Source organism: Aptenodytes patagonicus, chromosome 4, assembly GCF_965638725.1.
Source record: "Aptenodytes patagonicus chromosome 4, bAptPat1.pri.cur, whole genome shotgun sequence".
Lineage (NCBI taxonomy): Eukaryota > Metazoa > Chordata > Aves > Sphenisciformes > Spheniscidae > Aptenodytes > Aptenodytes patagonicus.
The window spans coordinates 51,411,543-51,439,195 of record NC_134952.1 but is presented as its reverse complement, the minus strand read 5'-3'; the positions used below and the strand labels follow the sequence as shown (position 1 = coordinate 51,439,195).

Below are 27,653 nucleotides of genomic sequence, written 5' to 3'. Positions count from 1 at the left end.
GATCTTTAAGAGAGGCTCTGGGGAGCAAGTGCAAAATGAGCAGCGGAGGACAGTGCAGAAGACGCAGAGGGCTCTCGGTCTGAGCCACGAGGATTTGAAGATGTCTGCGTGCAGTGACTTTGTGGAACACGTTTGGAAGCCCGGCTCCTGCAAAAACTGCTTCAACCCAAAGAGTTCCCATCGGCTGCAAACACCCCCAGACGTGGGAGCTTGTGGTGTGCTCCCGAATGGAGTTAGGACCAAGCCCGAGAGCCCCACGTTGGAAGACGAAGGTGTAAATACCTCCCCCTTCTCAAAGCCAACAATTGCTGTGAAGCCAACTATGATAAACTCAGATGTTTCTGATGCGTGGGCGGATGTGAATATGAATGCAGATCTGTCACAGGTAATGATTAATCCAGTCAAAGCATGACTTCCCGTTACTTACCTCTTCTCGGGAGTGCTAGGAATATCTGTTAAAACGGTTTCCTTCCCTTTGTTTTTCCTTCTGGTCTTGACTCAGGTTTTTAAGCCATATATTGGCTTCTCAAAGTATCTTTGGCTGAAGCTGAATGAGCTGTTTCTCACAAGGCATGTGCAAAGGAGCTTAAAAATACGTTGTTTGTTTAGGAACTTCAGGATTTTAAATGAGGATGCGGGTTAAAGTTGTTTTCCTGGGAAGATATACTGAAAAGAAGTCCTGTCCGGTTGCAGTCAGTGCTAACTGGATCCATGGTCTTCGTGCGTGAGGAAGAAAGTACCCTACCTTCCTATCCCAGCTCCTTGGGCTCCCAACCTTTGCCAGAGCAGTAATGCCCTCTGGGTGTAGCTCTGCTGCCTGCCTGCAAACTGGCAAGCCCCGGTGGTTTGAGTTGCAATCAAGGTGGGTGGTTCACTCCTCTCCCTGACTGGCTGGTATCAGCACTGCCCCAGACAAGCAGAGTGATGCCTGGGCTGCTGTCACCCTGCCTGTGGCGTAGGTGTCCTCGTGTCTCCCACTCTTGCCCTAGAGGAGAGTCAGGGCTTGCTGGCTCTCTTCTTAGCCTCCACTGGCTCTCCTTTGCTTCTCTTCTAGGGATAAAGGGCACACAAACGCAGGCTGCCATCGTCGGTGGGGTTTGATCTGTGTGCGCAGATTTGGCCCCAGGCTGAGTTTTGCGCTACGGGAATGGGTTCTGCCACCCTGGGATGGGGGGGTCGCTTCACAGGCACATGTTACCCCCTGCCTGTCCTGCTCCTCCTCTCCCTTGGCAAGCAGGATAGATCTCTCTCACATGAAGAGATTTCAGATACATTTCCCCGCCTGCTCCCCAGTCCCTACTACTGAGCGTAGCCAAGCTGCTATCCCAGGATAACCTGTGATAGTCCATGTCTGCGCTCCGGAGTGTGCGACTCCGGAGCAGCAGTGTGAAATGAAATGAAAATAAGCAGAGGGAGGTGCAAATATTCCTTCCCTCTCTGAATCTTTAATTGCACGGTGATTCGCAGACAGGATGACAGGTTGGACATGTTTCTGGCAGTGAACCCACAGAAAGAGAAAGGAGAATGCCTTATTTCAGTGTATTGCCATTGTTGGTAATGCAAAGATTGCAAATGGTCCAGGGAATAGGACAAGTGTAACTTAAGTAGAAAAGGTTTGCGGTAGTTATTGGTGGGGTGAGCGCAGACCAAAACAGACTGCGAGCGCCAGAGGACTTTTCTGTGGAGCTGGGTTTTTTCTTATCTTTTTTTTTTTTTTTTTTTTTTTTTTAGTATTTCTCTTTCATTTTGCATATGCACATCCTGACAGTGCACTTGTCTCTTTGGCCCGTGCAGGTCAGCTGGGGCATGGTTTCTGGCAAGCACCTCCTTCTGAAATCGGGAGATGCACAGCGGATCTGCCTCGACAATTTTGGCAACGGTGGTGTGAGAAAGCCCTTCCTTCACAACCCGCCGAGTGACTGCTTGTCTTGCTGTCCTCCTAGCTACTCCATGGTGGGCCTGCGCAGCCTGGAGAGTCGAGTGGAGAGAAATGTCTCCATCCACAGCCTGGTGCTTGTGGGTGAGGTGGGCAAGCAGGAGGACAGAGCCATAGACAAGTTTGCCCTATCATATCGGGCCCCCTGCCGTAATCTGTCCACCTTGGGGGACAGAAGCAACACGAACTCCAGCAGAAACCCTTCTTCCCAAGCCAGAGAAGGAGCATCGCTCCCCTCGGAGGGCGACTGCAGTTGCCTCTCCTCTGGCTTCGAAAGCGAAGGGGGCGAGTACTGTTCAATCACGGACTGCCACAGAGAGCGCCCAGTCTCGCGGGAGCCACGTTGTGTGGAGGGGAAGGGTGCCCGGTGCGAGAAGGAGAGCCCCGCTCCCTGCAGATGGAGGCAGCGGGATGCTCCCGAGATTCTCAGGCCAAGTGGCAGGGCGGTCAAGTTCGGCGAAGAGGAGCGCAGAGCTGTGAACGTGGCCTTCTGCATCACGAAAGACCAGGGTGATCCTCTTCCCCATGCCCTATGTTCAGAGAGGAAAAAGCTGGCTCTCCATGCTGAGCCTGCCGCCCTCCCTGAGAGCATGGGGAGCAGCAAGGCAGCTGCCTTTGCTTTGTCCCAGGAGAACGAGGACTCGCCTCTCCCTGGAGAGCCCTCTGTCACCGGAGGCCCCAGGCCTGAGGGTTTGAGCACTCCTCAGCAGGCTCTGGTGGAGCCACAGTGCCCTCGCCTCGCCTCGCCAGCCCGCGGTGATCCCATCTACGCCGAGAGCACCAAAAGGAAGAAGGCACAGCTGAAGGCTGTCGGCGGACAGGCAAAAGCGGAGAAGCTTGCCCGTGGCACTGGCAAGGAGCAAGCCGATGGAACATGGAAGGATGGTGGCTGGGCTTTGGGTGGTGAGAAGGAATACCAGGACTCCACTGGCCAGGTGGCGGCAAAGATAACTATCATGACCGCACACACAGAGGATGATCACAAGACAATATTCCTCAGCAGCCCTGACTCAGCAGTGGGAGTTCAGTGGCCGTGCATCAGCCCCACTTCCCACCCCGACTTTGGGACTTCATCACCTGCCATTGAGCCTGGAGAGATTTTTCAAGCATCCGGAAGTGAAAACAGCCCAAGATTTCATTCGGCAGCTCCTGCCAAGACCTCAGTTACTGAGAGTCCAGCCATTCCCCCAAAGATGTCCAAAAACATCCAGCCAGGCAGCGAGGGGAACCGTGTGCCCCCGGTAAGCTCCCATGCGGCAAGGTTTGGTGATGACAACAGCCACGACGGAGCTGGTGTTCACCTGCTGCCGAGGAGCTATACTGATACAGGCGCCTTTGGGGCGTCCCCTTCTTTGTGCACTCATGTCAACGGGGTCTCTGTGGAGGAGTCCAGCAGAGGCCTGGCAGGCTCGTCCTATGACAGGAGGCAGAAACACTACACCCCAACATGGACTAAGCAGTACCGGATAGAGGAGGAGCAGGAGCAGGAGCTCTTAACCCCCCCCTGGACAGTGGGAGCTGAGAATGGAAGAAGCGGTACCGACCTTGTGGATGAAGGCTCGCTGGTGGAGAGCCAGACTGGGATCAGCAAATCATTGTCTTTCTCCTTTGATTTCCCTAAAGACAAGAACAATGGCGTGGAGTTTGCACCACCGCCACCACCACCGAAAAAGCAGTCCAGGTACAGCTCTGTGAGTTTGTGCGTGGCGGTCTGTTAACCATTTGCAATCAGGATGTTTGCTGCAGGGATTAATTGACTAGGAGGTGCTTCTCATGCTTTTTTTCTTCCTTTTCTGTTTAAAGGTGGGCTTTCAGGAGCACAGGTGAAAAACTGCTTACTTTTTTACTCTGAAAAGCTGTCAGATCTTTGCAAGTCCTGGTTCGAACGCTGTGTGTACTTGCAAAAGCCCTTCAGGGCTGCAAGGTACAGCCTTGGGTCCCAATATTCAAGTGAGAACAAGGTCCATGCCCGGGATGGCTGGTGTTTCCCAGATCACCTTCATTCTGTCTCGGCACAGTTCCTTCATGTTGAATAGGCTAGAAAATCTGGGGTTGCGAGCTCCTCTTGCAGGTGGAACTGGGCAACTTCTCTTGCTGCTAATAGCGAGGGCCTCTGAAATCCTCATTTTCAGTTTGGCTCTAATGTCTTTTTGCTTTTGAGGTTAACTCTTGAAGCTACAATTTTCCAGGGAGGACTCCTTGCCTGCAAGCAGGTAATTGGAGCTTGCCTAACGTGCGCTCATGATGTGTGGGAGCCGCCTGGCTTCAGGCAGCCTTCCCCTCGCCGCTCTCCTGGAAGTTGGGTTTGCAGGCAGGGTGACAGCAGGCCCTACAAAACATGTGAATGAGGGAGAGCTGTACATCTGGGAAGGAAGAGGCTGTGCTAAGCAATTAAAAAACCAGGCTTCTGATACTTCGTGTGCATTCAATATCTGCAGCTGTGTGTATCACCAAAAAAAAAAAAAGGAAAAAAAAAAAGAGAAAATGAAAGAAGAAAAATTTATTTCCTTTCTATGCAACCAATGCATTAGGTTGTCTGATCATAGTGGGGAGGGATATTTTCACATACTGCGGGTATCCTGTATTTGCTTTATTGCATGCGTCAGTTTTGTTACCTGGAACTATGCATTGCACAACAGATTTGACTCCAGCTCCTTGATTTAAAAGTTGAGAGAAGAAGGGATGGGTGTTTGGAGGAGAACTTGCTCTTGGAGTCCATGGTCAAGCTTATGCGTAGGCATCAGTGACCTCCAGGTTGAGACTGTGGTTGAGTTGGCCCATCCTCTATTTTGTTCTCACACTGAATTTTCAATGTTTTTAGGATTGGCTAGCCCAGAGAACTAGTGTTTTAAGTGGTGAACAAATTAGGCTTCTCAAGGAAAGGGAAGAGATGAACAAGAGGCTTTAGTTCTCCTTAATGCTGGGCTTCCTGCTGTGATGCTGCATGCCTGCTGGAGTCAGATGAAAGAAAAGGTCCACAAGCAAGTGAGCACACAGATGAGCTTTATTGCCTTTAATATCAAAGAGGACACTAAGATGTGCTTTAGCTTTGACGCTGTGAACTTTCTTTCATGGCTGCTGCCACTTGGTGTCTCCTATCAGCCTGTGGCTTGGGGTTGTATTTGGCACGTGAGGTTGAGGCCCAGCAGAGCTGTGATGATACGATGCTGTTGAGCAGTGATCATTTAGGAAATGCTAAGTTGCCTGCTGAAAGTCCTCTAGGACCTGATTCCTTCCCCTGCAGAGCAGAGGTCACTGGGCAGGCCAGAAGAGTGGTGGCACTCAAACTCAGCAATATATATCCCAGCAGCATCTTCCACTTGTAGTGCTAGGACCTCCTTCTGCTCATGGAGGAGCAGCCATGCAGAGCCCTTTGTCCGTACTGGGGGCAAGGATGCTTCCCTGGCAGTGCTTGGAAACTCATTTCTGCCTTCGTGAGGGCTGGGAGTGGGGGCAGTGGGCTCCTTGATGTGTCAGGGTGTTTCCTTGGCTGGGTGACTTGGACCAGCTGTGCTCCAAGCCAGAAGCATGCCCTGCTGTTGCCCTCCACGTGGAGTTACGATCCATCCTGAGGGGCATGGAGCATTTTCTGCTCCTTGGAGGGGCTGTTTCATGCTCCTGGTGTGATCAGGCTGTGCCAACTGTAACAGTTGCTTCTCTGAGTCATCCTGAAAGCATCTGTGTGCTAGAAAGCCTGTGTGAAAGAGGGCAGGGAAACTGAGGTCAGGGAACACATGGCATCCGTGACCGGGATCTCTGGCAGAGCCATAAACCCTGCCAGGTGGTTGAGGTAGGTGCTGGCATTGCTTTTACCCCCTGTGGCTGTAGGCAATGTGTTGTGCTACATGTATTTGTCTCCTAAATGCCTAGATGCCTGCAGCTGAGCCTTGGGGCCCCTTACTCAAAGAGCATAGCCCTCCCTCCGGCTACCAAACCCTTGCACAGCCGGCCTGAGGAGCGATTTGATCAGAAGGCAGGTTTCGCAAGCCGTGCAAACCCAGCTGGTTGCTTTGTTTGCTTTGAGGGTGCTCTCATTTTCATCTCAAGCATGGCTTCTCTGAGCGTGTTGATGCAGGAACCAGGGTGCTGTTACCTGCGCGTGGCGGTGGGAGGGATGGCTATGTGCACAACTGGTTAAAATCACCATAGCGGGATTGTGTTACCCTGGGCAGTTGTGGCTTGCAGCTTCGGGTCATGACATGACTCTTACCTGGTGCTGGAGGAACATCTCCTCCGGTCTTCCTGGGCTGCAGCCAAATGCCTGAAGAAGGGAGGAGGTCTTGCACACAAAGATGACTCTGAGAGACATCCATACTCTCCTAGGCCTGGGCAGTCTGTGGGCATGTGTTTGTCCGTAATGGAAGAACCACCACTGATACTTGTGTTATGCTTACGTAGTCCCTCGCAGAGACGGAGCTCATCAGCCCAAGATGTTCTCTGGTGGCACAGCTGCAAAGGCTCCTTGGATGGATGGATGTAGATGAAGCCAGCATAAACCTGGTTGTGGCACAGTCTTGGCGGTTGGGGCTTGGCAAGTCAGGGTTCATTTCAGCTGCAGGAAAGGCATGTAACCATCCTTTTTCCTTCTAGATCTCAAGCTGTAGCAAGATACGTGATTTCATGCTGGAAAATGAAGCCTGCATGTTTGACTTTCCTAATTAAACTTAATTGCTTATTTTAAAGAAAACTTGCATGTGTGTCCAAACTAGTTTCAAAGCAGAGAAAGAAAAAAGTGAGTCTGTAGATTTTGTTTTGTTCATCTTGCCTCTAACAATTAAAAGGGAAAAAAGTTTTTACAGGGTAAATTCCTGCCAGGCACTGAGGAAACTCTGGGTTTGCAATAAGCTGTCTCAGGATGGCAGAAGGAGTGATTTTTAGGGCATTTTAAAAGTTGATGCAAAAAAGGAAAATAATGAAATTGTGCCTGTTTCATCCTATATAAAGCTACTCTGGACCTCTTGTGACTGTTTCTTCATACAACCCTTTTTTCCTGCTTGCTTGAAAGATTATAGATATTTAAGGTATGCTTGGTCTGAAACGGAATGGAAAATCTTGAATTACAAGAGGAAAGAGATTGGAAAGGGAAGATGGTGGCTGGTCTTCTTCCAAAAGCCGAGAACGTAGTTGGCTACGGAAAGGGCTCACCAGGGGAACCAGGATCCCCTGGACTTGTATGTGCAATGACGACTTAAAGGTTCTTCGGTGTGAAATGCTCTAGCATGGCCTTCAGTTTCTTGGCATGAGGGATGAATCTTTGCTGAAATTTATGTCTCTCTTACGCAGAGGGTCAGGCTAAAAGATCCTAACGGTTCCTTCTAGTCTGCAAAACCTTGACAGTTAATTTATTTCATGTACCTCTTAAAGAAAGGAAACAGTGATGCTGTTTTGCATCTTGAGCTGTTGGCTCTTGAGCTGTTTTCATCATAATTAATGCCACCTTCAAAAGGCAGCACTGTCGATAGCTTCTGAAATTTGCTGAATGTGCTTGCTTGGCGTAACAAAGGTGTGTAGCACAGCACATCCCGACAGCCGCCATCGCTGAAAACAGCCAGGACAAACGAGCTTGAGGTGTACCACGATCGCATGTTACGGTGCTGCTGCTGCTGCTTGTTGCCAGAGGGAACAGAAAACAAGAGTGTTACAAAAACCGACGATGTTGGGAATTGGATCAACAGGAAAAGAGCCAGATTGTTCCTCGCTGGGGAGGTGGTGCTGGCTGGTGGGACTGTGCTGTGTGTTTCTTGCCAGGAATCAGTTTGAGATGGAGCAGCGCTGTACCTGAGACAGAATATTCCCCTTTTCTTACCATTCCCGAGGCACCCATTTCTCTTTGGATCTCAGTGTCAAGGTGTACTCCGGTGACAAAAGCAGACTGGCTACATGGAGCTGCTGTGGCAATTACAAATGCAATTGGATGTCGCGCGGGTCCCAAATTTTGACCCTCTTCTCCATGACTGTGATCTCCATGACTGTGGAGGATAGCAGGGACTTGCTGTGTTTTGTCTAGGACAAGCCAGATTTTTTATTATTCAAAACAAGACCAAAAATAACCCACCCAAAAACCAGCTCTGGATGGAATATATTTAAATACATAATTAATAATTAAATAAGTAAATAGAGCAAAGAAGGGAGGGTATGGCTAAAGTAGGAGAGAGAATCACACTCCAGGACAGGGAGGGAATACACCTTTTGGATTCCCCCTGTGTTTTTTGTCTGAAACTAATCAGGAATTTCTCATGCTGCTTCTGCCAGTGGATCATTTTTAAAAGGTTGTGATTTATCAACCAATCTTTTAGGAGAGATTGTTTCTTTTAAAATGAAAGTTGTTTGCTTTTCTGTGTTTTTCCTGTCTTGCCACTTAAAGCGCAGAGTTGGAAATTGAAATGAGATTTGTTGTCCTCTTCACCACATCGGAGCATGTCCTCTTCACCACATCCGCACCCCATCTGAATTTCCTTTTGCATCTCCAGACTCCAAACCCTTATTTCAACTTAACCTGTGCTACATAAAACCTTTTGGTACAGGGAGGAGAGGTGTAGTCCTCTGGACAGAGCTAGGAGTGTTTCAAAACCCTCTCTTTCTCTCACCTTGATTTTGGTTTCTCTACATTTGCCAGTTGGTAGCAGAAGGATAAGTACAAATCCAAGCCTCAAATGTTGCAAGCTCCTGTATGCTGGTTTTTAACTGTCCTGTGCATCCAGGGGAAGATGCTGGAAGAAACAGCAGTGGAGGGAGGAGAAAGATATAATTATTCACATTTCATGATAGACAAGCATATGGTACAATGGTGCTTCCTCTTGTGTAATAATTATGCCCAGCCATGTGTTGTGTTTGATGCTGTAATGCAGTCTGGCTTTTCTCTCTGCCATGCATTAGTTCCAGTATTTTATTTTGGGAGGGGGTGTCCTGTTGTCATTATCACCAGACTTCTCCTGGAGCGCGGTTTGGTTTGTGGTTGTTTGTGTGTGTTCTCTGCTCTCCTCTGCTTCCTTCCCCTGTTGCACGATTTATAAAGTTCAGCATCTCCGTTATCTGTTCATGTCCTGCCATCTGTGCTGAGAAGGAGCAACCTCCTCCTGCCGGCAGCGCAAGGCTGGGAAACCCCTGTGATGGGGCTGCAGAGCGAGTGCTCCTTGGGACTGGGTCTCTGCGCAGGGGCGAGAGACCTTCCAGCATCCTCCACCGCTGCCAACAGGCTGCGTGTATGATGGCCGCTGCAAAGGAGCAAGCGGGAGCCTTGCAGCTCTTGTGTCTGAGTGGCCTTCTCCTGCTCTCAAAACCTCCCTGCCCCTTGCGCTTTTGGAAGGTAACCAGATCTGCGTGTCAAATCTTGGGCCGGAAACTCAAGCCGAAGGCATGCCCGGAGTCCAAGGGATCCCTGAGGCGGTATCCCAATGCACGTGTGTGCTGCGTTTAGGGGAGCCATGCTTTGGTGCCCGTCTCCACTCTCTCTCCGAGAAGTGCAAGGCGCACAGCCGGCGATGCTGGAGTCCTGCAGCAGTGTCAGGTGGGACCCCAATCTGTTAAGAAACGTGAAATTAAACACGTGGCTAATGATCCGGGTCCCTTTGCAATGTTATAGAACTCCAAACTGTTGTTTGTTTGGGTTGGTGTTTTTTTGTTTGTTTGTTTTTGGTTTTTTTTTTTTTTTTACAAAACCGCGGTTTTCAACCTTGAGTTGTTTTAGGCAGGGCTGTGGGAATGGTGAGGAAAGCCAGCTGGATGAAATTGTTTAGGATGGGAAAACTGGAGAACAGTGAACGGGAAGGGTTGCCTGAATATGGCAGTGTGTTACATGGAGGATGTTGAGTAATTGAAGTGTATTTAAAGCCACCAGAATGATTTGGAGAGCTGGAAATCCTGTCTTTTTAAGTTATTGGGTTGGGAGAGCTGACTCTTGTGACCTTTTCTTTATGCACCGGCACATGAAGGAGGCTCGGGTGCTGCTCTTGAAGTTGCTGGTTACATTTAAGGTGCTGAGCACGGATTTTTGAAATGGAGGTAAATTAACCACTGCTACATCTTTCTGAAGGGGAGTGGAGCCCAGAGATGTTAGCAAGCTGGTGGGGAGGCAATCACAATGATTTCTTCAGGTTTAAGATAGGTCGATGCTCTTTATTTGCAATATCCTTTGGTGAAAAGGGCGAGATGGAGAATCGTGGTGCAGTCGCGCGTGGTGGAAAGGAACACTACCAGAGCAGGGGAAATTCGGGTTAGCTGTAAATCAGGATCCCACAGGCTGTCGCAACGGTGAGTTGTTCACCTCCTCTTGGGGTGGAATTTTACTGAAACGGGAGAGTTTGACCCTAGCAAGTGTCAGTAATGCTTTGGTATAGTGGGCGGTATTTTAATCTGTGCAGGCTGCAGCCTGGGCTTCAAGCAGCTCTTAGGAAAAGAGGGAGATGTAAAGCGGCGGTATTTCCAGGCGGTATTAGCTGGCCCGGCTGTAACATCTGAAACAAGAGCAGGATGTCGTTTAAGCGGCAAACAATTTCTATTTCGGTGTGCCTATTCAGGAACTGCATTTTACATAAGTCACGGCGGTACGGAGAGGAAACGGGGCTCTCTGTACATCTGACTTCACCGCGACATTGAGCTCGGCAAAGGCAGCAGCCAGCACGGTTCTGGCAGACACTGTGTTGCGCCCAGGTTGCTTGGAGGAATAGGTGTGGCTGCGCACGGTGGACCTTGGACCCCGCCGAGCAAAGTCCCATCTCTCTCTGAGTGCGGGAATGGTAAGGCAGCTCTGCGGATTTGTGTTTAAGTGATGGGAAGGAAACAGAAATGCACCAACTTTTCTTGTTGGGGGCGGGGGGGGAGGAATGCATTAGAAAACCTCTCATCTGTGCAAAGCGAGTCTGGCTTTCTTGCAAAATCTTCTTCTTTTCTTATGGATTCACACGCTTCCTTGATTCTTGCCAGGTCAGACAGTGCACCCGCATGGGTGTGCATCCATGCGTTTTTTTTTCCCTCGAATTACTAAAAGTTAAACATCTGAGAAAGTTATAGGATAAAGATATATCTTTATAATAAAAAGGAAAAGGATTTAAGTCCAGTTGGTTGCTTTCAACAGCATTAACTGTAACAGAGCTAAAAACCTCAATGTGTCTCTCACACTCTCTCTTTTTATTTTTTAACTGTGACTTGTGTGGTGCATTGCGAAGTTTTGTAAATCATCCCCAAGAGGCTTGCCGTGGTGAATTCATCACTGGTGCAAGACCAGTGTCTCTGCTGAGTTATACCTGAGGTGGTTTTTAGAGCCTTATTTTCATCAGCCCCTGAGTATTTTTAGACTGAGGCTGCTTAGGCAAATGAGGAAGTCTGGCAGAAGTTTCTTCCGGGCTTCTCATACACTCTGCTCTCCATGTGGTGGTGTGGACACAAGAGTAAGTGCTTTGTCTGGATGGGGAACGAAACATTTCTCAATCTTCAAATAAAACGCTTGTGGCATCTGCTGTGCTTGGGGGTTTTAGAAGAGGAGGGATCCTGTGCGCATGAACAAGGGTGCCACAAGAAAACCGTCGTGCACGTCTTTTGTTTGTCTTTCTCAGCAGCCATTCAGCCGCCTGATTAGGAAACGCCGGATACCTTCCAGCAAGATAGCTGGTGGAAGTCCTTTTTCTTTTTCGCAAGACTGCCACTAACCTTTTTACATTCTTAATCAACAACGTGTTGAATTTTATCAGCAGATTGGCAGTTTTACTTAAAAAATGTGGACCAATAACCTTTGTTTGCTGGACGATAGAGTCTGAACTGTACCAAAGCTAGGAGTGTTTGTGCTCTGATGTACCGCCTGATTTCAACAGTTTCTGTTGTTTTCCAAAGAGGAAAAAATGAAGAAAATGCAGGGAAAATTCTTTATCTTAGCGAAAAGTCCTGCTTGCCTACAACTGATCACTTAAACTGTGACCTGGCAGGTTATAAGCCCAGTTTATGGTTTGTTTATTTATTTTTTTATATGGAAGCTGCATGGAAAACTGTAAGTGTTACATTAAAAGCTGCATGGTAGGTCCTGAGTTTGGCAGACACTTGTTTTCTGCAGAGGCGCTCCTTTTTCCGGAAGGTTGTTACTGTGATGCACTGAGGAGACAACAGCTGCTAGGGACGGACTCTTCTTCCCCTTATGCCTCCACCATGAAGGAACTGGGTTCTGACACCCAGCCTCAACCTGTCCTTCTGTAAAATGGGAGGAGTGAGGCTATTCCCTTCCCTTGAGAACCTTACTGAAGGCAAACGCTGGTGGGTCCCTGCTCCCCAGTGATGGTGGCCAAGATGGGATGTGGTCCAGGATCCCACATGTGCTAGGCAAAGGAGGTGCAGACTGGGGCTGGATGCTGTTGGCTCAGTGGTTCTCTCTCTGCTCAAGCACAACTGGTTTGTCTTGGGGGGCTGGCATGGGGGCTGCAAGTCTATAACCTGATCACTGTCAGTGGGATGCGATCCCCAGGTGCCAGAGAAAGGAGAGAAGGAAAAAAAAAAGTGCAGAGGAATGAGGTAGTATGATGTTGTAAAAGGCTGCACAGAGTCTGTATGGGTGTGCAGGGACCAAGCTAAGGCTGCTCTTGGGTTGAGTCTCCATGCACAAGTGCATGCAGGGTATCTTTTGCCATTTGTCTCCTGACTCTTTCATTCTCTCTAGGCACGCTCTGAAAATGAACTCGAATAACGCTGAGTTGGAGAGGGTCAGCAACAGCTCTGCCGAGAGCCTCAGCCCACCTTTCAGGAGCGTCCACGTCAGCTTCACGGCTGGCTCCACCGACAGCCTCGACTCGGACACACAGACCGGCAGTGATGGCAGTAAGTGACTATTGGGTGTGGGAGAGGTAGCATCGGACCTGAGGAAGGAGTTACCTCCATCCTGAGTCCCACTGCTGGGACAGCATCTTCAGAGCAGGGATCATGAGGGTCCCATCCCCTAGTTCCTCCAGCAACCTTTCATCTTGCCACTTCTCCTACCCTTCTGCCTCTTGATGCACTTAAGATGAATGTGGCAGTCAGGCCAACATCGTGGGCTTTTTCCTCTTTCATTTGGCAAGTGCCAAAATCATTCATCCTGTGGCTCTCCTCTTGCCTAGATAAAACCTCTGTCTGAAAGCCATTGTCCTTATCCTGCTTGTGCTTCGTACGTTGCATGAGGTCACCCGTAGCCCTGCCATAGAAAGTCCTCCACAGATTTGAGGAGTACCAGAAGGAGTCTTGTGCTAGAGGTGATCTCTCCCTCTCATTGTGTTCCCAGTTATTTCTTGAAGGGGGGAAAAAGTCTGCCTGCACTCGTTTAACTGAGATTAAAAAATAACTATGAAGTCACTTTTATCATCAGTGCGTAACTTAGACATGCACTAACATGTTCAGCAGCTCAGAAAGTATTTATTTCCTTTGCATAAGCAACCTTCGTGTAGTGGAAGTTCTGTCTTTCCAAGAGTAACAATGTGCAGCAATAAAATTAAGAGCCAGAGCTCTGCAAACTCCATTTTTCCACCACTAACTTGGAGTCTGAGAGTGAGACCATGCCAGGAAATTGTACAGGGGGAAGAAAAACTCACAGATGTTGGATCTTTACTTGCTGGGCACAGAAGCAATTTGCTGTCTAAATGATAGGGGACAAGAGGATTTCTCTGCCTCCGCTAACAGAAGCAACTGTTTCAACTCATTTCGTGAAAGTTGAGTTTTTAAATGAAAAACCCGAATGCAGTTTTTCTTGCTGATGCAACCAAGAAGCTATGCAGTCAATCACTGAGTGAGGTGAGCTCAAATTAATTGGCTATGCTGTCAGATGTTAAAATTTGAAGGGGGGGAGCTTTTACACCCTTGACATGCAGAAGGACTCTATGCTAAAAGCGCAAAGCACTGTTAGAAAAGTTGTGAAAGGGTTTCATTCGTTACCCTATGCTTGGGGCAGAGCCCAGCAGCACGTGGGGAAAAAAAAAAAAAAGGTAGGAGCAGTTTGGCATTTGTGGGCTAGGCATGTGAACAAAGCGCTGACATTTGTTCCGTAAGACTCTGTCAAATAAATCTTGCCTCTCAAAACAGGGATTCGGCTGCCTGTCCTGGCAGAGGTGCCTCTGTTGAGTTGCTCTTGGGCTGCGTGCTGAAGAATTTCTCTTGGCTGTATCCTCTGTCAAAGCCCCTTGGACTGGAAGTGGCAAGAGATGCCATGCTGAATGATCCCTGCCTGTGGCTTTTGACAGCGTTTTAACGGAGGGGTTCTTTCCCATGGACCAGGCAGGTTATGATGCAGAGGTCTGGGTTTTCGTTAAAGCTTGGGGCATGCATCTCTGTTGAGCCATGGGCTCCACAGTTAACTGTGCAGCTGGAGCGCGGCTGAAACTGGAGAGCAGTCAATTGCTCAGTGACTGGGTGTACAATGCAGGCAGACACCTGGGGCAAGGGCCCAAGAGGAGTCAGTTAGCTCGGCACTCAGGAAGCGGGGCAAAAGAGACGTGTGCTGATTCACAACATTTCCTACAGAGCTGTTTCTGAGCATGTTGTCAGAAATGGGGTGCTGAAACTGCCTTGCATGGGAAGCTCGTCATCTGCAGAAGCCAAAATCAGTGCTGCTCATTCCTGGGGTGTCTCCCAATGCTCTTGCTTGGGATGGGGTGTATTGCAGCAGAAGCTTACAGGCTGCCTTGGCAGTGGAGGGGACAATTGAAAATTGATGTCATGCTACCAAACTCTGGTGGGGAGGGGCAGGGATAGATCATGCTGGCATCCGCTCTGGTGGTTGAGAACTAGGGGACCTGCCCTCACCTCATGCAGTTTCAGGTGGCGAGCAGCTAACAGGAATTGCTGTTCTGGCACAGCTGGTACAGCTTTGCATTGACATGCCAGGACAGGCTGGGAGCTTGGGGATCCTAGCCCCTGTGCTTGGAGGATGTGCCTGAGAGCTGGTGAATCACTAGGGTTGTGAGCCTGCTGCCGGCTGACATGAAACTGCCCCAGGGCGTTCCTGTGGGGCAAGCAGAAAGCAACTGTGAGGAAGTGCCTGCTGGCAGCTGAACCCTCACAGGCAGCCTTGTAAGGAGGAAAGGATAGCTTGCTACTACGCTGCAGCTTTGGAAGCTGGGTTCAAAGCAAGCAATAGATCCCGCTATCCGCTAAGCTTGCTTGGAGCAAAACCCCACCATGCACCTTTCAAGGTCTACACTTGCGTACATGGTGTTAGCAGAGCTCAAGTTTATCAAGAGTCCCACCTGTCATTCAAGCGATGTAGAAAATTCTCTGAAATAATTATGTATCTTCTTTTAATTTCCCCTGTAGGCCCCTCCACTCCACATTTGTTCTGTCTCCATGACCTGAAATTATTGCTCTTTATTTCAATGTCAAATAATTTTTTTTTTTCCCCTCTTTCCTCTTCTTCCATAACATGCAACTGTATTACCTGTTTCCAGTCTGGCCAGGGTAGGAAAACAGCTGCTACAGCTGCCTGAAATGAGCCAGCAATCCCAATCCCAATCCATGTGTGGATGGCATGTGGAGCTGCTTGGGGTTTAGTGGTATGTAGTGGGGCCAGGCTGCCCTCTGAGCAAAGAGGTCATGCTACCTTATGGCAATAAGCTGGGGGACAGGCAGCACGGGGGAGGCCAGTTTTTTTCAGGAGGATGGAAATTACCAAAATCTCTGGCCTTGCCCAGAGACCCTTACCCGGTGTGAGGCAGAGAGACAGGTTCAATATAATTCTTGGGCTGCTCTGGTCACGCTTAAACCGGAGGGCCGGAGCTGTGTAGTGTGAGTCACACTCTCACCATGCCACTGAAGCACTGGGTGGCAGCTCCTAGGCAAAACAGTCTTTGTTTAAGAGATTGTCCTCGTATCCCTGGTATCCCTGAGTGCTTCGTTCTTACCTCCTTGTGGATGACATCACAGCTTAAATATTTGCCCTCTACTAGCTTTTTACTACTGTGTATGCAGTTCATAGGAGAATGGTTTCGGGGAGCGGCATTTCTCTAGGTGGCTGGTTGCAGCCTGCTTTGCAAACCTGCTGTATTAAACTGGATTAAATACCTAACCCCTTCAGTGAAGCTTTGCCATCGTGAATAGATGAGGATTGCGTGCTGGGTTCAGATGTAGCCTGGCTTGCCGCTTTGTTCCCAGCCAGGGCCCCGGGAGACGTAGCCTGTGGGGGTGGCAGGGACATGGAGAGGGACCTGTGCTCCCAGCTCGCAAGGGCCACTCGTTGATTCTTCTTGTGTGTCGCTGTCTCCTAGGGCACTCGTCTGAGCCGAACCACTCGCCCCCTCCAGCTGAGAGCCAAGTGTTTCCTCCTGTCCCTTTCCTTCCCGCCTCCAGTGAGGATGGTCCCTCCTCTGCCCCCAGCTGCCCACCCCCTCTGCCCCAGAAGAAGACAGTGAGCAGAACAGTGTCCTCCCCCGATGGCTTTTTTGGGGGACAGGCATCTTCAGGCAGAGCAGCCGGTGCTGCCAGCCCCAGGCTGAACGTCAGCCACTCTGAGAGCAATGTCTGCCTCCAAGAGGAGCCTCCCTTCGTCCACCCAGCCAGCCTGGGGGGCCGCCCAGGTGCCTTCTCCTCCTCCGAGTCCCTGGAGAAAGGCTCCAAAGGAAACAGCTACTGGGGCTCAGCCACTGGTAGGAGCACAGGGGCTTGTGTCCCCAGCAGAAACCTCCAGTCCCTTTCCTCCTCGCAGCTCAGTGTGTCCAGCCAGGTGTCATCGGGCTCCAGCCTCCAGCTCCACAACCTCCTAAGCAACATCGATAGCAAGGAGGGGGTGTACGCCAAGCTGGGAGCCCTCTATGCTGAGTCCTTGCGCCGCCTCGTTGCCAAGTGTGAGGACTGCTTCATGCGGGAGCAGAAGAACGAGCTGCACTTCAGTGAGAAAAACTGGTCACTTTTCAAGCTGGCGTGCAACAAGCCCTGCTGCGATTCGGGCGATGCGATATATTACTGTGCCACCTGCTCCAAGGACCCTTCTACCACCTATGCTGTGAAGGTAAGCCCGCACCCAGGAGGTATCCAGGCTTATCTCTGTCTTCCAGTTGGGAGGATGAGGCAAAGAGCTGCAGGGTCCAAGGCTGCATGGGGGTCTATAGCAGAGCTCGACTTAACCTTCGAGCTTCTTTTTCCCCCTTTCTGGTGTATGGATTTGAATGAAAGAATGGGAGGCAGACTTAGTGGCGTGCCTTTGAGAAGCACCATCAGCACACGATGGCCTGTTTTCTCTGCTTGTCTTTCTCACAGGTGAAGTTTGGCAAGCAATACCCCTTCCAAAATTGCCACTTTTCCCCTACTCCTTGCAAAGATTAATTTGGAGAAGTAGTTTTCCTTGTAACAAATGCCAGTCAGATGCTTATTGCTGCAGACTAGTAGGGTCTGCAACCCAACCAGTTTCTCTCTAAAAAGTCTGTGTGCAAATACTATGTTGTAAACTCAGAGGTATTTGCCTCTGATGACGCAAGCTGATGAAAGGCTGTTCAAAAGACAACGTTTTTGCCTCTGCCTGCCTTTTAAGTGGAAGGTCTGACCCAGAAACCATGTGAGTGCTTATATGATCTTGAAACCACAGGTGTTGTTAAGATATTGCAGATCTCAATTAAACAATGCGAGGCTGACCTAGCCATGCAGCGTAAGGTCAGGTCTGAAATATTTTCCTGTAACTTTACGGAATCCATGTTTGAAATGGAAACTTCAGGTGCAGTAGTTCAGCTCTTTGAAACCTGGATAAGTAAGCTTATCCAACCTGTTCCATGGACATCCCATTGGGTTCTTGACCTATGTTACTACTTGAATACAGAGCCTTTAACTTCTATTCTGACTTAACCCTAGGGGTATCTTATTGCTGCTTACTCTTCAGGTTGTTTTCAAAACCTAAAGTAATTCCCAAAAAAGCACTGTCAGAGATGCATTAAGCAAGAAAAAAAAGAAATCTCTGCTGAATCGTTTCCACTATTATGAACCCCAAGGGGATGTTTTAGTTAAGTGATAGCTTTAAAGCCAGTTCATATTCTAAAGGAAGTACAGTCAACCCAACAGGGGGGGTGTAAATAACCAGAATGGAGTTAGATGAGATCTTGCACCAATACCCCTAGTCCAGTACTCAGAGCTGCAGCTTCTCTTCTGTGTTATACCTAAATCATCACAACTTTCCTCCTGAAACCTGAGAACTGTTGGTGAACTGGTGTGTTCCTTTTCAATCTGTGGTTCCCTGTGGCACGCGCACACCTTTGCTCTTGCCTGCCGTGTTAGGTGGGATTCAGAGGCTCAGCTCTATGGCTGGAGTGCATGAATTCTTGCCAAGGCAGAAACAGCACATTTCAATCTCTTAAAGGGACTGCACTTGTGTCCCTGTGTGTGATGTGGGCTTACTCTGTGCCCTTGGTACGCTGCAGAGCACCTTAACAAAGCCAAAAATACTCCAACAGGGCCGTACTCTGCACCAGTGTAAAGTGAAGTTGTGTATGTGTTTACACATGTGCATGCACACACCTCCTGCAATGTTCCTGTGTGCCACCTTCCTTTTGGTAGCTGAAGTAGAGAATAATTGTGAAACTTTACAACTGGCTGATTCCTAGCTGCCCCTCCTGGCTTCTGGTACAGATTTTCTGACACGAAAGAGATCACAGACCTGTAGTTAAAATTAGACCTGGAGAGCTCAAAACAGGCAGAAGATCTGACTTGAGCCAAGGAGCCTGCTGAGGAGCAGGAGCCAGAGACTGGGCTGCACACAGGCAGACACGGCTATGTATAAAACAGTTAGAAGGAGCCAGGGTTACATGTAATGGCTTTAGAGGAATTAAGCCAAGATATGCTCCACGCCTTGGCTTCTTTCTCTGCTTAAAGATGCATGACTAAGCCAGCCCCAGGCTCCTACATGGAGCTTGCTGCATGGAGGATGCCTCTGGTGCAGCCAAAGTTACGAAGAATGGCTAGCCAGGGAAAATCTCCCTGTCTTGGTTTGGTTGCAGTTATTCTTCCAGAGACTCCTCTCTCGCAGGAGTTCCTCCCCTTTTCCTAAGCCTTACACATCTTCCCTATGTGGGGAGGAACAAGCAGGCTTGTTCGGCAGAGGGCTGGAAGGCCTCCTCTGCCTTTGGGGACCTTCTGCGTCTTCCTGCATCCCACTGCATTAATCTGCAGTCTGCCTAGCTCCCCAAAGCTTGTCTTTCAACAAAATAAGCATGCAGCCATGGCAGGGTATTTTTGTTTAGAAAAGAGAGGACAATAGGGATATGAAATGCCCCGTCTCCACAGTATCGTCTCATCTGAGTGAATTACCTGCAAATGCCTAGATTCAAACCCTTGCTAGAGGAATACAAAAGCAGCCCACTTCTCCAGCTCCTCTCTATTCTTGCATTTATTTTAACTCGGAGGCAAAATTGATTTCTTGTCCGATTTTGCACGCATGCTGTGACTGGCAGTGGCACGCTCCAGGGTTTGAAACCTTTTATGCTGAGTTTCAGCCTGTTGCTGATTCCTGTGGGTGAGATATAAATACATCGCTAAATAAAAGAGGAAAAAAAAGTGTATAACAGAAATGCCAGAAGGCCCCATAAGCTAATGGATACTCCTATAATAAACCTGGGTTTGAGTTTGTTTAGTCTTTAATGCAGTCATAAAGCTAAAATACAGAACAAAATGAAGATGAAAGTCATGTGGGTTTAAGAGAATCCAGATTATAAAATGCTTTTTTCCTCTCGAGTTTGCTGCACTCTCACTTATTTCTAAACCTGTTGTTAGCTCCCACTTTCTCTCTGGTGTTTTTTCCCTGTGCTGATGAGTACAGCTTGTGGCTGGTTTCCCTTAGCCATTGATCAGGGGTTTGAGAGTAGTCGCTGACACAAGGAAGCGGAATGGTTGAGGAGGGTGTGAAAGTGACTCCAGGGCTTAGGACCAGAGAAGGGTGAGGTGGGAAGAAAGTGCTGGAGGTCTCTGTCCGTGCCTCACTCCAAACAGGGCCACCTTCGCAGCCACGTCACATTGCGTGGGGCCTCATCCAGGTAAGTGTTAACCATTTCCAGACATGGAGGCGGCACACTTTCTGCCACAGGCTTTGCTTTTCCCTCTGCAGAATGTCCCCTGGGTTGCAGGGAAGAATCTCAATGACATCTGTGATGTAAAAGCTATGTCACTTCTGTCAGCAATGAAACAAAATCTCCAGAAGTTACTCATGGGAGGACTACCTTCCTCCTTTCCTGCAAATACTGGCCATTGCCTGGCAAAGGAAGCATGCCCAGAAATGTAACCCAGACATCTGGTTGCTAAGGTTGGGGCGTTGCAGAACAAGAAAGATCCTCAAGCCAGGAGATAGTTTAAAGTACTAAAGGGACCAGCGCGCACCCTGCTTCTACTGGTGTCTTCCTTAGCATCTGCAAATCTCAGCTTAGGAACCCACCTCTGAAATTCTGGTCTCTGCCCTGTCTCTGTCACTGACTGATGAGACTTTTCTTTTGGTCTCTCCTCACAGATTTGTAAAACCCAGGAATCCAAGGTGGCTGCTTCGTACTGCAGCCCTGCAGTGCCAGTCCACTTCAACATCCAGCAGGACTGTGGGCATTTTGTGGCTTCTGTCCCCTCCAGCATGCTGCTGGCCTCAGATGTGGGGAAGAGCATGCCTGGGGATGGCCTCCATCCCTCCCGCACTGCCAGCGAGCACGACTGTGTGGTGGTCATTACCCGAGAGGTGCCGAGCCAGACCACTGCTGACTTCGTGAGGGACTCGGTGATGTTGCACCAAGCCAAGCCCGAGCTGTACGAACGTCGCGTTTGCTTCTTGCTCCTCCAGCTCTGCAATGGCCTGGAGCATCTCAAAGAGCATGGCATCATCCATCGTGACCTGTGCCTGGAGAACCTCCTGCTTGTCCCCTGCAAGCCCCCCATGAGCTGTGTGAAAGCCAAAGATGACAAACACTTACCCCGCCTCATCATCAGCAATTTTTTGAAAGCCAAACAGAAGCCAGGAACTGGAGACTCCAAACTGAAGAAGAGTCAGGCCCGGCTGGCCCCGGAGATTGTGTCAGCTTCTCAGTACAAGAAGTTTGATGAGTTTCAGACTGGTATTCTCATCTACGAGCTGCTGCACCAGCCCAACCCCTTTGAGGAGAAGGTGCACCTCAGGGAGCAGGAATACAGCCCCGAGGACCTCCCTGCTCTGCCCAGCCTGTCCATCTACTCCCGGGGGCTCCAGCAGCTGGCCCACCTGCTACTGGAAGCTGATCCCATCAAGCGTGTGCGGATCACCGAGGCCAAGCGGATGCTGCAGTGTCTGCTTTGGGGGCCCCGGAAAGACCTCACCGAGCAGCCCCTCAGCCACGAGGAAGCCCTCCACCGGGTGCTTCAGAACTGGGTGGACATGAAGCGTGCCCTGCTCATGATGAAGTTTGCAGAGAGGGCTGTGGACACGGAGCGGAGCATTGAACTGGAGGACTGGCTGTGCTGCCAGTACTTGGCATCTGCTGAGCCAGCCTCCCTCTCGCACACATTAAAACTCCTGCAGCTGCTCTGACCTTGGATGTGTCTCGGAGGCAGCTGAGGGCTCCTGGTTGCCTTGTGGCTAAAGGTACACAGCCCCTTTATATGTGAGAGGCTTGAATCTCAGCTGCGAATGCACGTTCAGCTCCTACCCCGCACTCTGATCAGAGTGCACAAGACATGTTTAGTACCCTCAGCACTGTTAATTTGTGAGCAGGCAAAACTGGAAACCTACCCCTATTTGGGGGGATTTTTTTTTTTTTTTTGGTATGGTAAGTCTGTGGACTAATAAACTCCTGCCTGCGTGTGTGCATGTTTCTAATGAACTCAATGTACTTGAGCTGATTTCTGCGCCTGTGGGACAGTCTTTTGATTCCCACCGCCCCTAAAGCATCAGAGCCTTTTTGCCCGGGAACACCACTGCTCTCCAGAGTGGGTGGCAGTGAGGAACGGTTGGCTGCTTCTCCTGGGGAGCAAGAGCAATTCACGTAATGCCCTTTTGCAAGGGAGAACCAGGAGGGGCTTTCAAATTCATATCTTTCATGGGTTTTGGCATCCATTTTGCTTCTCACTTTAAAAACAAAAACTACTGCTTGTTTCTGCGTATCAGCTGTATTTTCCACTGTGGGCAAATCAATAGCACTGCCTATTACCTTTGTTAGATACTAATACAGCATGGCTTTCCTGTCTAGTGGTGCAGCCATGCAGGCTGTTGATTGTGAAAGGGTGAGAGAGCGCCCAGGGTGGGTCTGTTCATGAGGATGATGCTGCATGCTGGGAATTACCCCTTGTAAAGTTAATGAAATGGAAAATCCCCAATTCACCTCCAAGGCCTTGGGGGGGAAGTCAGGGCCAGGTTGCTTTGCTTTCCACATCCCTCCAGCTCCCTCCCTTCACCTGGTAATTCACCTGTCCCTTGTGTCTAGCATTTATTTAACCCCTTTATTGAGAGATGAGCTGGCATGTGAAAGGCCAGGGCCACTGGCCTGTGGTCTGGGAGGGTCTTATTGCTGCTGGTGTTTGAATTAGAAATGCATAGGGCAAGGTGCATGGCGAACACGCTCCTCCAACAGATGCGATGCAAGAGCAGCACAATGGAAGAGGGAGAAGCTGGCCTGGCTCCCTCCAGCCCCTGTCCTTCCATCCAGACTTATAGCAGCCACTCAGAGGCTGTGCTGCTGCTCAGAAAAACTCATTTCCCAAAAGGTGGTGGGTTGCTTTTACTCTTCCACCCCAACACGAGGCTGAGATGAGCTGCCCTGCTCCTGGCACCAGTTCTGCAGCCCTTGGAGAAGGGGTAGGTTTGGGACACATGGAGAGAGCCCAGCATCAGCTTAGCTGAGACAGGATGTCACTAGCTGAGCTACCCGCCTCCCAGCTCAAAAAGGGGAAAAATTCATGAACGCTTTTCTCCAGCCTTGATTCACCTCCAGATCCAGCCTGCTCTCTTGGGGGAATTTTAATTCCCCAGGTTTTTTGACACTTCATACACTTTCTGTGAATCTTTTCCAGGCTTCTCACCTGGATTTTTTTTTTTTTTTTAATCTGTTTGGCTATGGTTGCTGCTGATGGGAGGGGATGGTTCCTTGGCTGGGCACCCATTTGCAATGAATTTCCCCTGATCCCCTTAGGGAAGAGGCCGTGCACGTCCCTGCCTGCTGAAAGAATGTGGGATGGCTCCAACTGCGGCCGTTGGGGATTTTTTTTATACACTGGCTTTCTTGCGTCTGACTCTTGGGTCCACTTCCCTCCAACATAGGTGGCAGGAGCCTTCTGGCTTGGGAACCACTGTCCTGTGGACCATCCTGGACACATCGCCCTGGAAAGTCTGGCCCTGGCTTGCTGCATATGGCGTCACATGGGCCAGCAGAGTGATGAAACAGCTGGAGAACCTGCCTGAAAGAGCCCAGCATTTTTTTCAGAGATAAGATTAAGAGATGACTCAGTTTCTAAGCATGGATATAGGGAATAAGTTGGAGGCAGCTCTGCAGGGCAGCGCTGAAGGAGACAGGGCCTGACCATGACAAATCCAAACTGTGCTGGCAACAGGGAGATTATATGTGGGGCAAGTGGCTTGTAAGGCTTGGGTTGAGTACTCAGCGGGACTCAAGAAGTAGCCAAATATCCAACCAACACACATAAAACAAAGCTGGCTCTGTTTTGCATGCTGAGTTTCAGTTTAGTGACAAACATGGATACAGGTATTGGCACAAGGCCTGCATGGTGTGGGATGTTAACCTGATCAAAATGCTTTCCCTTGAATTTGGGCACTTGAGACTGGTTCTAGTGTTGGTCCTGGTACCCTGCAGCAGCATGCCCAGCAGACCAATTGCCAACAATAGTCTCGTAGCATTTTCAGCTATATTATTTTGAGATTTGGTGGATGGCTTCTTGCTCTCATATAAACAGAAACTCTTAGCTCCATGCTTTCCTGATACCTTCCCCTATGGTAGCTCATGCTTCTTCTCCAGCTTAAACAGTCCTAGGCTTTTGGGTCCTAGGCCAATGTGTGAACTGGAGAAGTGCATTAGGGTTTCTCCTGTGTATCTTTGTGGGGAAAGTGACACCTAAGCCTCGGTTGAATGCCACAGCTGAGTCCAAGGACTTTGCTGGCTTACTCTCCCTTGCCCGTGCTGTCCTCAGGACACGATGGGCTGTAGCCCATCTCCAGGAGTAAAAGCCAACCTGGTTCTCTGGAGATGCTGTTATATGAGATTGCTTGGCCAATAGCACTTCTCACCCTGCATGCTCACGTGTGCAGGGACGTGCCCCACTGGCTGCACAAGTTAGCCCAGGACAGGCTCAGTTCTGCTTCAGCTTCTTGGCAAGCAGTAGCAGCAGCAGCGCGAAGCCATAGGAGAGGGGAAGGATGCTGTTGCAGGAAGTCCAGAGCAGGTAGAGCAGGGAGAAGCTCTCCGTCTCCACAGCCACCAGGATGTAGGCAACAATGAGCTGCATGAAGACCCAGGTTGTGCCACGGTAGAGGAGCTTCACACCCTGGGAGGTGGCCCAGGCGCTGAGGAAGGGATGGATGCGGTAGTCGGCCTCCACCATGACAGCCCAGCACAGGAAACCAAAGACCTGCCCAGGCCGGAGGCCGTGCCACCAGGCAGAGAAGGCAAAGGTAGCTAGGAGTGGCTGGGCCAGGCAGCGCTGGAAAACAAGTCTCCTCAACCAGCGGGATGTGCTCTTGTTCCAGGTTCGGGTGAAGACGGCCAGGCGGTGGGTGGTCTCCAGTGTCCACAGGTCGCGGACGGAAAGGTCTCCCTGACCCACCTCCAGCCTGAAGCCTGCCACCTCGAGAAGGGCCTCATCCAGCACCCAGTGCCAATAGTAGGCCAGCCTGAGGAGCAGGGCCCGCGCCCAGAGGCAGGGCAGGCAGCCCAGGCCGGCACAGCCCTGCCTGCCGGCCAGCCCTCCCACCAGCCCCACGCGCAGCCCCTGCAGGGCCAGCGCACAGAGGCACCGCTGGCCGGCAGCCCTCAGCGGGCAGGGGAGAGCCCCTGAGGACTCGGCCTGGGCCTGAAACCTGCTGAAGGAGCACAGGGGACCTCCGAGGAGGACTGGGAAAAAGAGCAGGTAGCTGCAGAGGGGCAGCGCGCACTGCAAAAGCCCCTGGCCCAGCTGGAGCCTCATGACCCCTTCGTGGATGTCCAGCACCAGAGACGTAGCCTTCTGCGTGAGCAGCATGATGGCAGAGAGGGCGATGGCTGGCCTGGAAGGAGAGGGCACCTGAGCACTGCTGAGGGTCCCTCGAAGGGAGTGTTAGAGGCACTGGCACAAGACTGCACATGGGGGATGTGCTGTCCCACATCCCCAGAGCGCTGCCATGCCCGCAGCATCGCCCACACATGGGGATGCAGCCGGAGCCAGAGTGGAGACTGATGGCTGTGGAACAGCAAGCCAGTTTGGCCCGGGGGGCCCTCCACCCTCGCAAAATGACCAGGAGCCCACTGAGGGGAGGAGCAGGAAGGAGGCAGAGCCGTGGTGTTACCTGGCATCCTGTGGGTCCAGCTCCTGGCTGCTCAGACCCAGGTGGCAGAGTGTCTGCCAGGACATCTGGAGGGCGAAGACCCGGGTGTGGGCACAAGCTGGGCTGACAGAGAGGAGGACAAGCACGGAGCCAGCAGCAGGGATGAGGAGCAACACGGCGTAGCTGCCCATGGCTGTGCCAGCAAAGAGACATCCTCCGGTGAGGAGGAATATGTACCTAGAAGAGACCAGATGCCCTTTGGCTGCCTTTTGGGGAAAATGAGGCTTGAAACTCCCACCACAGTGCTGATAGGGGAGCTTAGTCTGGGTCCTGCAGCCTCCACAGTCTCCCTGTAGTCTGCCTCTTGGCCTCTCATGGGGCTGAGGGAACACCAGGGCCATCACGGCTGCAAGCAAGAAGCAGGGGGGACACCGGAGCAGATATTGCTGGCCCTGCCTGGCCCCCATCCTAATCACACCAGAGATAGTCCCCATTCCCACGGCAGGACCTCCCCTTGCCCATGTGCTCATCCTGGTACACCCCCTAAACCCACTTCTCACAACACCAGAGTGTCCGGCCTGGCTGTTTTGTCCTTAGTGACCTTGATCTGGCCCCACTACAGAGAGAGGGGACTGGCAACAGCTCACATCCAAGCCATACAAATGTCCCTACCCGAGTCAGCGAAGACTTGCTACCATGCGTCCCATTGCACCTCTGGCCAGGAGAGCCCCCAAAAAGCATCCACAGGCATGACCGCCCCTCAGCACAGCAGCAGGGGTGATGAACACGTACCGGGCAGCCAGAGAGAGGCGCCTTGAAGCACAGAGGTGGTGGAAGAGAGCAGCAAAGGGGAAAGCTGCCAGCCGGTACGGGGCTGCAGGGAGAAGGACAAGCAGGTCTGCCCAGCACATCGAGCCCCTTGCTTCTTCAACTGCCTCTGATGCCTGGAGAAAGGACTGAGCCAAGAGCTGTTCTGGTTCCTCTTTATACATGGCAGGACCTCAAAAAAACAGAGCAGAGCCAAGGAAACAGAGGTATCTGCAGGAAGCGGAGCATGTTTTTTGCATTCGTCAGTGCTGGCTTCTTAAAGTACCTCTGTCCCAAGGTTTGTGTGTAGGTGGAAAAAGCTGGGGTTGGTTATTTGCTCTGCCAGACGCCTGGACCATTACCACATACTTCGAAGGCAGCAAGAGCGAGCTGCCAAGATAAGACCCTCTTTGAGCTGCCACATGTGCCGTGCTGGGATGCACCTCAGAGCAAAATCCCCAGATACTCCCAAAGGCTTGGTCCTTTCTCTTTGCTGCCTCTCAGCTCAGTCCTTTACAGAAAGCTGTGGCTTTTCCCCGGCTCTGGCCTCACTTGTTATGGGGTAGCAGTGGGGACATCCCAGTATTTAAACCCCTAGTGACAGAAAGGAGAGGATGGGTTCTGCTACTTCTCAGTGATGAGGGAGGGTGAGCCCCTCAGCCCCACCACTCAGACCAAGCTACAGGGCCTTTTCATTTACCAGAGATAAAGGAATAGCTCTATTCTCTCCAAACAATTTTTCTTCAAGACAACAAAGAAAAAGAAAAAGAAAAAAAAAATGAACTCACAGAGATACTGCCGATGGTAGAAATTAGTCATTGCAGTTAAACTGTTTAAACTGCGCATTCATTCAAATATGTGTCATATGAGGAAGCAAAAGATCCTCTTTTGGGCCAGACTGGAAAGGTGATTTGAAGAGTGATCTCTAGGGTGACATGAAGCCAGCTGCTATTGCTCGCATAATGCCACCAGCAGTATTTCATGCTAAACAGACAAAAAAAGCCCACGAAAATCAGTCTACAGGACTTGACTCTTCTTTGTGAGATACAGCTAAGAAAAAAACAAATTCAAATGGAAAGCTCATGGATTTTTTTTTTTTTAAACTCGGTTGGTATCTGCTTTATTTTAGGCATATGAACAGTGTGAAGGCAAAGAGGAATACCACGGAATTTGCTTCTGGAAGAAAAAAAATAACACGTTGGAGGGGTAGAAGAAGTAAGGTTTTCCCCTTCCTTTGATGAATGCTTCAAAATATTTAGATTATTCTGTTCTTCAGTAAAAAGAGCAAAATCGGTGCCTAAAGTTACAGAAAGATCTGTGCTCATTAAAACCAGAAATTTTTATTTTAAAAATGTATTGTCTGACTTTTATGAATGTTTCTACTCTTCACTGAGCTTTTCAAGCTACCGTGATGTTCGAAAGCTTACCTCATTGTTTGGATGGGTTATTTGGTTATAAGAAGGTGGGGGACCAAAACGCCATGGAAAAAAATATTAGAGCAAATGCTGCAGAGAA

At 50.2% G+C, this 27,653-nt stretch overlaps 2 protein-coding genes across 2 annotated transcripts; one reads left to right on the top strand and one right to left on the bottom strand.

Annotated features, from left to right (window-relative positions):
- Positions 1-21,684, top strand: PRAG1 (PEAK1 related, kinase-activating pseudokinase 1). Its single transcript, XM_076336708.1, has 5 exons — positions 1-385; positions 1,795-3,617; positions 12,576-12,733; positions 16,144-16,883; positions 20,355-21,684. Exons 1-5 carry the CDS (start codon positions 101-103, stop codon positions 21,390-21,392), a joined length of 4,044 nt encoding a protein of 1,347 aa, XP_076192823.1. The 5' UTR covers positions 1-100; the 3' UTR covers positions 21,393-21,684.
- A 2,476-nt stretch (positions 21,685-24,160) lies between these two features.
- Positions 24,161-26,242, bottom strand: MBOAT4 (membrane bound ghrelin O-acyltransferase MBOAT4). Its single transcript, XM_076337631.1, has 3 exons — positions 26,124-26,242; positions 25,353-25,568; positions 24,161-25,073 (listed from the first exon to the last, which is right to left on the bottom strand). Exons 1-3 carry the CDS (start codon positions 26,240-26,242, stop codon positions 24,161-24,163), a joined length of 1,248 nt encoding a protein of 415 aa, XP_076193746.1.
- Positions 26,243-27,653: the final 1,411 nt, after the last annotated feature.

What these genes read in the sequence shown, in the direction of transcription:
- MBOAT4 (XM_076337631.1), bottom strand. Translation starts at nt 26,242, where the DNA reads ATGTGCTGGGCAGACCTGCTTGTCCTTCTCCCTGCAGCCCCGTACCGG. An exon ending in CGCCTCTCTCTGGCTGCCCG is followed by an intron (nt 25,569 to 26,123) that starts GTACGTGTTCAT and finishes GGTCTCTTCTAG; the next exon opens with GTACATATTCCTCCTCACCG. An exon ending in CTGGACCCACAGGATGCCAG is followed by an intron (nt 25,074 to 25,352) that starts GTAACACCACGG and finishes CTCTCCTTCCAG; the next exon opens with GCCAGCCATCGCCCTCTCTG.
- PRAG1 (XM_076336708.1), top strand. Translation starts at nt 101, where the DNA reads ATGTCTGCGTGCAGTGACTTTGTGGAACACGTTTGGAAGCCCGGCTCC. An exon ending in TGAATGCAGATCTGTCACAG is followed by an intron (nt 386 to 1,794) that starts GTAATGATTAAT and finishes TGGCCCGTGCAG; the next exon opens with GTCAGCTGGGGCATGGTTTC. An exon ending in CTACCACCTATGCTGTGAAG is followed by an intron (nt 16,884 to 20,354) that starts GTAAGCCCGCAC and finishes CTCTCCTCACAG; the next exon opens with ATTTGTAAAACCCAGGAATC.